Source organism: Pteropus alecto, unplaced genomic scaffold (assembly GCF_000325575.1).
Source record: "Pteropus alecto unplaced genomic scaffold, ASM32557v1 scaffold398, whole genome shotgun sequence".
NCBI lineage: Eukaryota > Metazoa > Chordata > Mammalia > Chiroptera > Pteropodidae > Pteropus > Pteropus alecto.
In genome coordinates this window covers 200,982-209,288 of record NW_006442497.1, presented here as the reverse complement: position 1 = coordinate 209,288, position 8,307 = coordinate 200,982, and the positions used below count along the sequence as shown (strand labels likewise).

The window sequence follows — 8,307 nt, the reverse complement described above, 5'->3', positions numbered from 1 at the left end:
AATGCACTCTAAGTTGAGAGAGCAGCATATTCAAAGACATGAAACTAAGAGAGAGCCTGGATTGTACAGGAAACTGCAAGTGGTTTATAATTAATGGGTTTATAATTAAGGATAGTGGTTCTGAAGTTGAGAGAAGGCAGAGTGGGCTGGGATATAGAGAAATAGAGTCTTGGTGTGAAAGAAGGCTGGGATGACAAAGGAGACTGGAGATCACAAGGGGGTCTGGAGACCTTATAGGACTTACATACTTTGTAAAAAAGTTTGTAATTCTGAAATTGGCCATAATTTGAAATAAGATGTGGATTCCAGTTTTTACTCCACTGTTTACTAGCTTTATGACCTTGAGTAAGCTGCTTAAACTTTCTGAGCTTCAGGTTTTTTAAATCTGTAAAATGGGGAGACTGATTCTAACTTCGAAAGGTTATTTTGGAGATTAGATGATATAACAGCATCTGACACATAGTAGATGGTCAAATGATAGTAATTGTCGTGTTATTTCTAAAAAATTTTGAATGCTTATTTTTTTCTCATCTGATGTTTTTTAAAAAACTTTGTATTGAAGTATAACATATACAGATAGTTCACAAATCATAACCGTACCATTCTATGAAGTATCACAAAGTGAACATTACCAAGGGTAAGAAATAGAACATTGCTGTCACCCTGTACATCCTTATGCCTCCTTCCATTCACTGCCCCGGCTCCTACCGAAAAGTAACTATTATCCTGACTTTTAATATCACAAATTAATTCTGCCTCTTTTTGAACTTTATATAAATAGTATCACATGGTATGTCTTCTTTAATGTCTGGTTTCTTTCGCTCAACACAATGTAAGATTCATTTATATTGTTGCATGTAGCTATAGTTCATTTATTTATATTTCTGTATGCAATATTCTGTTGTCTGACTATGCCATAGTTTAGTTTTCTGTCCTACTGTTGGTAGGTATTTAGTTGTTTCCAGATTTTTTGCTATTATGAATAATGCTCTATGAACATTCTCTTGTGTATTCTCATGTATTTCTGTTGGGTATATATCTAGGAGTAAAATTGCTGCATCATAATGCATGTGTATGTTCTAATACAGTAGTTACTATTGAAGAATTTTCCAAAGGGTTGTACCAATTTACACACTCACAGTCAGTGTAGGTGAGTTGCAGTTTCTTCACATTCTTATCAATACTCAGTACTGTCAGTCGTTTTTGTTTTAGTTATTCTATTCTAGTTGTTGTTTAGTGCTATCTCATTTCTCTACAATTCTTTGGTGACTAATGAGGATGAGCACCTTATATGTCTACTGGCCATTTAGATATCTTCTTTTGTAAAGTCTGTTCAGGCTTATGTTCTTTTTTTTCTATTGAATTATTTGTCATTTTCTTAGAGGAATTTTTTTAAAAATAATTCTGGATACAAGTTCTTTGTCCTTTATGTGTATTGCAAATACTTTTTCATACTCTGTGGTTTGCTTTTTCAGTGGCTTTTGAGAAACAGAAACTCTTCACTTTAATATAGTTCTTTGAACAATTATCAATATTTTCTCTTATTCTTTTTATGACTGTTTAGTGAAAGCAATCCCAATATACTTTAAATTTATTCATGATTGAGAGGATTTGTTGCTGGCTGGTCTTTTTCAGGTTTACTAGTCTCATTATGGGATAGTCCTTTTGACTAAGGGTCGGAAGTGGGGGTGTTTGTTAGAATCGCTTTTTCTTGGGGGCCTCAGACTCTGTTTTCTTTTTCTCCCAGCCCTATGAGCCTGTCAAAAGCTCTGCTCAGTTTCTGCGACTCTTCACCTATCTTGACGATGATCGATAAATACCTCAGGGGAAAAACATGCCCAAATATCAGGTCCCATTCTAGACGCCTGTCCTTTCCCAGATGGGGTGACTGTAATTCCTCACTGCCTTGGTATCTCTCTTATGTCTCTGAGGAGATTTTTAAGTATTTCATCCAGCAATTCTAGCCGTTCTTAGATAGAGAGTTGGTCTGTAACTACCTTTTTGCTACCTACTGAAAGTGGAACTCTTGATAGTCTAAGAGAAGTGAATAGTTCATGTGCCATTACATTGAGAATTAGTCTTTTAAGGAACAGCAGCTCGCTAGCTTGTAAGAAAGCCTTTCTTCTGTAACAGGGCACTAATATTTGCCTAGCTATCATGGTCTTGTTAGCAGTAAGGCCCTAAATCAGATGAGGGAGTTACAGTATTTGGGGTGATTCATATTTAGTTAATCATATTATTAGTTTCAAAAAATTGAAATTCAGATGAAGTAATAAATTACTTTATTGATATTTATTTTTTACAAAACAGGATCGTGAACTTCCAAGACTAATCAGAGGCCGAGTTCATAGGTGTGTTGGAAACTACGACCAGAAAAAGAATATTTTCAAATGTGTTTCTGTCAGACCAGCATCTGTTTCTGAACAAAAAACTTTTCAAGCATTTGTTAAAATTGTAGATGCTGAGATGAAGTATTATACTAATGTAATAAATGAGATTTAAATAGTGATAAAGAAAATTTAACTAGTATAACTTAAAGCACTTCTCTGTTATTGTTTAAATTACCATCTCCATGGTTTTATAGCTCCTGCTTTTCTCTATTTCATTTGTTCAATTAAAATATTTAAATCCTTTAAAATGTGTAAAGAGTTTTTGAAAATAATTTTACTGTTTTTATAAAAATGGTATATTTACTAAAATTCAACAACCATTTTAGATAAAAATGCTCAGTATAATAGGAATAGATGCTTATTTAACACGAGATTATAATACATCTGAGTCAGCCCAAAAGCCAACATCAGTCTTAATAGAAGAAATATAGAGACATTCCTACTAAAGTCATGAACAAGAAGACAAGGGTATCCACTATTAGTGCTGTTACTAAGCATTATTCTGGAGCTGCTAGTCTATGAAGTTCATTTAATTACTTCAAATATTTAGTGAGCACATACTCTGTGCCAAGCAGACTGGAAATAAAACACATAATGAAAAAATAAAAATCTCTGAATTTAATGGAATTTATGTTCTGAGACCTAGGAAATATATTAGATAAAAGAGAAAATTTTGAGATATTAGACTTATTGCTATTGGCAGATAATATAATTGTATGTATGGAAAACCTAAGAAAATCAACTGAGAAACTACTGCAGAAATGAGATGATTTGGTAAGGCACTAGAATAGAACACTTAATTTGTAGTAATCTTCTGTAGATGGTATTTATGACCCACAACTATTAGAGTGTAAAATGTATAAAGATACCATTTAAGAGAGAAAAAATATCCAAGACTAATTAAGACTAAATGATAAATGTGAAAAGTACATGAACAAAACTTTAAAATACTAATGAAGTACAGAAAAGAAGATGGACAAATGGAAAAATAAATCATTTTCTTGAATAGGAAGACAAAGATGCGGATTTTCCTCTAATTGGTAACATGTAATTTCTGTGTGTGAAAACACACACACACACACGCACACACACATCAAGCTGATACCAAAGGTTATATAAAAAGTAGAATAGAAAAATTCCAAAAAACTATAGAGGATAGTTTTACTGGATATTATAAAGCATTAAATATATTAGTCATCTATTGCTACATAGCCACCCCCCTTCCCCAAATTAGTGACATAAAAAATAAGCATTTATTATCTCTCACAGTTTCAGTGGTCCAGGATTTCAGGAATGGCTTGGCTGGGCAGTTCTGGCATGCAGTTTCTTAGGAGGACCCACTTGCAGGTAGCTCATGTACATGACTGCCTAGTGGGTGCTTTCTGTTGGCAGAAGGCCTCAGCTTCTTACTATGTGGGCCTTTCCAAAGGGCCGCATGAGTGTGCTCATGACATGGTAGCTGGCTTCCCCTAGAGTGAGTAATAGTTATCCAGGTGGAAGCTTTTTTATGAACTAGCCTTGGAAGTCACATAACATCACTTCTACTACATTTTTTTTTTATTATTATTAGCAGTGAGTCATTAAGTGTGGACCACATTTAGGAAGAGGGGGATTAGGCTCCACCATTTGAAGAAAAGTGTGTCAAAGAAATGGCAGACATTTTAAAACCACATATTATGAAGGCATATGTTTTCATGCAAACTATGGTACTGGTTCATGAATAGGTCAATAGAATTTAAAGTACGAAAATAGACTCCAGTACATAGAGAACTTAGTGATAAAAGTAGCATCTGAAATCGGTGGGAAAGAGAGACTATTCAATAATTTGGTGTTGGGACCACTGGGAAGCATCTAGGAAAACTTAGACTTAAATTTTATACTAATGTTTTGAATATATTTTTCTTATTTTATATCCCTATTTTTTGTATTTAGTTTTTTCATCAATTTAGAAGTTACTTTTGTATAGTTTAAAAGGTATACGGGTTTAATTTTATTTTTATTTTTATTTCCCAAATAGGTGGCTAATTATCCTAGCATCATCTCTGAATAGTACATCATTTACCTGTTGATTTGAAATACCATGTTTATTATAAAATAAAACATACAAGCATGGATCTATTTTTAAACTTAGTGATTGATTTCTTAGGTATTCTTATAGATGTTTCCACAAAATCTGTTTTTTAAAAAATCATGTTGGAGTTTTGATTAGGAGTGCATCAAACTTATAAATTACTCTCGGGAGAGTGGACATATTTATAACAGTAAAGCTTCCCATTAAGTAATGTGTCATACCTATTTAGAGCTCGTGTCTTTAGTAAAGTTTTATAAATTTGTTCATAAAAATCTTGCACATTTCTTGTGTATGTATATATAAATTCTCACTTAATTCTCTATTTTCTTAGACCTGTCTTTCTGAAACATCTGCACTCTGGCCTTTCTATATCCTCTTCCTGTCCTCATTCTTTAGATCTCTTTTGCTCACCATTCTATGAATCAATCAAGAGGAGGGGTTATAGTCTCCAGCTTCAAAAACAAAGTGGAGGAATCCCTCGGAAGATACATGAAAGGAGGATGTGGAGGATGATAGCAAGTTTTTTCTAGCTTACGGTTACCGCCTGTAGCAAGATTCAGTTGTGAAGCCAGAGGGGAGATATATCCAGAAAGACTGGTGTAAACTCCTATAGAATACAGTATATGCTTTGAACCAAGGACCTATATATAGTGCTTTTCCCCCCAGAGCCATTATTCATAAGTTTGGAAATCAAGTGGTGGTAGCAGGACTGTCTTCTGCTATTAGTAGACCAAATGTACTCACAGAATTTTTGTTTCTCACTCTCACAATTTTGTATTCTGCTGGTTAAGAGATCGTATTTTCTGTCATAGCCTGGGTTGCCTAAAAAGGAGAGGCAGAGAAAGTCTTATTTGCTAGTAGTTTATTTGGGAATATTATCTCATAAAGAGAAATGATGGATAGAGGAGGTAAATAAGGAAGAAGTTGGAAAGCCAATAGTGGGGTGGCTAATTGAATTGACCACCACTAGGAGTGAATAAGCCTTGAAAGGCATCACAGGATCATTCACCTTACTGAAAACGGGAAGCATATATTCATCAGCTCCTAGCACCTGTGTTTAAGGGTTGGCCCATGGGTCACTAACTCCTCTACACTTTCAGGTTGTGTGCATATGAGTGTTAAACTGACTTCCCATGATGTTCCACTCCAGATAATCAGAGAAACTCCATGGCAGGACACAGGAAGCAGGTAGAGCAGGCCCGATGTAATATGGTCAGATTGTATCTATGTGAAACTGGTTGAAGTCTGTTCAGAACTTGTTACTGCCGCTGTGGCTGGAATAAAAAATTATGTCTGAGAGAATCCGAACAAGAAGTACACAAGTCTCCAAGGGAGGAATACTACCAGGATTGCTTGGCCACTTGGCCATTTTGGGTCCCTCAACCAACAGGCAAACAAAGGAGTTACCATACTATCTGGGCTAATCAAATTAACAGTAGAAAATTGGATTTCTTTATACAATAAGGAAAGACCATGCTGGATACCCAAGAGATTCTTTGGGGGTGCCACTTAGTAAAAGTTACTAGACAACTATAGCAACCCAATAAAGGCAATAACACAGGATTCAGACTCCCAAGGAATGAAGATTGAATGTAAAAAACCCCATTCTGATGAAGTGATGACAAATAGATATGGAAGAGGTTGACATTAGCTATCGCCTTGTGATCAATTGCAGGGTAAGGAAGAGCAAGAAACGAGGTAATCTAACATGTATGGAGAGTAGTAGAGATAAAAGTGGTGGCTGAGTGCCATTAAGTTTTTCCTAGAGAGATAAGAAGTTAAATGTACCTCAATGGGTCGCAAATCTGGATTTCTTTTCTGTCTTGGCCTGAGGAAGAACTGAACATGATCTTGGAGAGTTTATTTTTTTCTCTTACTCTTGTCTTTTCCTTATATCTGCATGTGTTTGGGTCAAGAAATCGAATCCTTGTTAACTGCAGGCTTATCGCTCTCCTGGGGTATGTTTATGGGGAACTGGGGTGTAGTGAGAGGTTCTGCCCCCTGGGAATCTTTCTAAAATATGTATCTTTCATGGTGGTACTCTGCTCAAAAACCCATAATGGCTTCTTGTTGCCCAGAGAATGAAGCCTGCATTTGAAGATATTTTAGTCTATTCACAGTCTGGTCCCTGCTTACTTTTTATGGCTTGCCCAACCATCCTATTTTATCTTCCAAAATGTAGGTTCCAGCCCTAGAGGACTACTGTCAATTAAACAGGCAGTGTTTAAGCATCCATACATGAGCTGCTCTCCATCCCCACCTTCCCCCAAAGTGTAGTCAAGTATGATCAGGACCTATAATCAGTCACTGCTTCTGGATTTAGAGCATTTGTCCTGAGAGGTTCTGGGTAATTATTTTGTCTTTAATGAGTTCTTTCAGGATCTAGACTCCTCTGGGATTCAGAGTCCATTAGGACCATGAAGGTGTAGAATGGGAGATGTGATAAGGGACGTTGCAGTCACAGGTGACAACTACAGAGGCTGTTACTTCATGTGACTTAGTGAATAAAGGGGGGCAGGATCTCAAGCCAAGGTCCTGGAATCGCCCTCAGACACACTGAATAAGTTGGAAAGAGGATGAGTGAGCTGGTCTCCTAGGGCTCTTCCAACTGGAGGGTCTCGTGTGATGTTCTGCAAAATAGTTTTTCAGGTATAATAAACCTTCTCTTCAGCTCTCAGCCTCCCAAGATTTCCCCAGATTCTGGAAATATTTTGACTGATGTTCACCAGTTAAATTAGTTTTTTAAATGATATCTTTCATAAATATTATTTTAAAAATTAGTTTTTTAAGTGATATCTCTCATAAATATTACTATGTATTATTATTATTATTATTATTATTTAAGGTTGTATCATTTCAGGACATCTCTGTGGGGCAATTATTATTATTATTATTATTATTATTATTTAAAGTTGTATCATTTCAGGACATCTCTGTGGGGAAGGCATTAATATAGAGGTTCTTAAACCTTCACAATATATTTGAATCACATAAGGATTTTTAAAATACTTAGGATGGGCTCTCCCTCTCCATAGATTCTGATTACATTTATCGGGGGAGGGTACAATCATCTATATTTTAAAATGTATGTTTTTACTACTCCAAGTGTGGTCCACAGACCAGCAGAATTGGCATCACCAAATGTAAAATTTGTGCTCATAAAATGTAGAATTTTAGGCACCACAATAGGCCAACTAAATCATAATCAGCATTTAACAAGATCCCTAGGGAGTTCATATGTAAATTAAATTTTCAGAAGCACTGTGCTTTGTGATTCTTATGTGTAGTTCACACTCAGAACTACTGATTCACCAGGTTAGAAAATAAGAGGCATCATGGAGCAGCTGAAGCTCATGAGCTTGATCAGTGGCAGCATCTCTAAGTGCTACCTCTCTGGTCTGTAATTCCTAATGATTCTCTTGACACCAGAGATTGGTTCTATTTGTTTCCCAGGGGAGAAAAATTCTGAGAAATTGGTGCATGAAACTTCATTTGATGTTTTTCTCTATTGCAAAACCAGCACATTATGTTCACGTGTAAAAATTATTAATATGGCTCAGTTAAACAGCATTAGCTGTTTAAACAAGAAGTTGGACTCAGTTACTTTTTTTTTTTTTTTTTAATGGAAGGAACTTCCTATATTCCCTAATGCTTCTCCTTGGCTTTCATCATCGGCTCTGAGGCACACTCTGACGTATGGATATCTGGAGAAGAATTGGAGCGAGGTCTAAAGGGTAGAAATTATCTTTATTCCTTCCTTTGCTCCCCAAATTATTAAACATCTCCATTAGGCTTAATTTTCACAGCCATATCACTATATTCTATGAATATCAACATAAGGAAAGA

The 8,307-nt window shown here is 35.6% G+C and overlaps 1 protein-coding gene across 5 annotated transcripts in view; it reads left to right on the top strand.

Moving 5' to 3' along the window:
• The window catches only part of SPATA22 (spermatogenesis associated 22), a 16,621-nt gene extending 13,979 nt beyond the window's left edge, over nt 1-2,642 (top strand). For 4 of the 5 annotated variants that reach the window (XM_006922188.1, XM_006922187.1, XM_006922186.1 and 1 more), the window contains one exon: nt 2,311-2,642. In XM_006922188.1, the coding sequence (XP_006922250.1) occupies nt 2,311-2,502 (192 nt within the window). In that variant the 3' untranslated portion in view covers nt 2,503-2,642. The remainder of the gene's footprint in view (nt 1-2,310) is intronic. The other variant, XM_006922190.1, reaches the window with a different exon arrangement.
• Nucleotides 2,643-8,307: the final 5,665 nt, after the last annotated feature.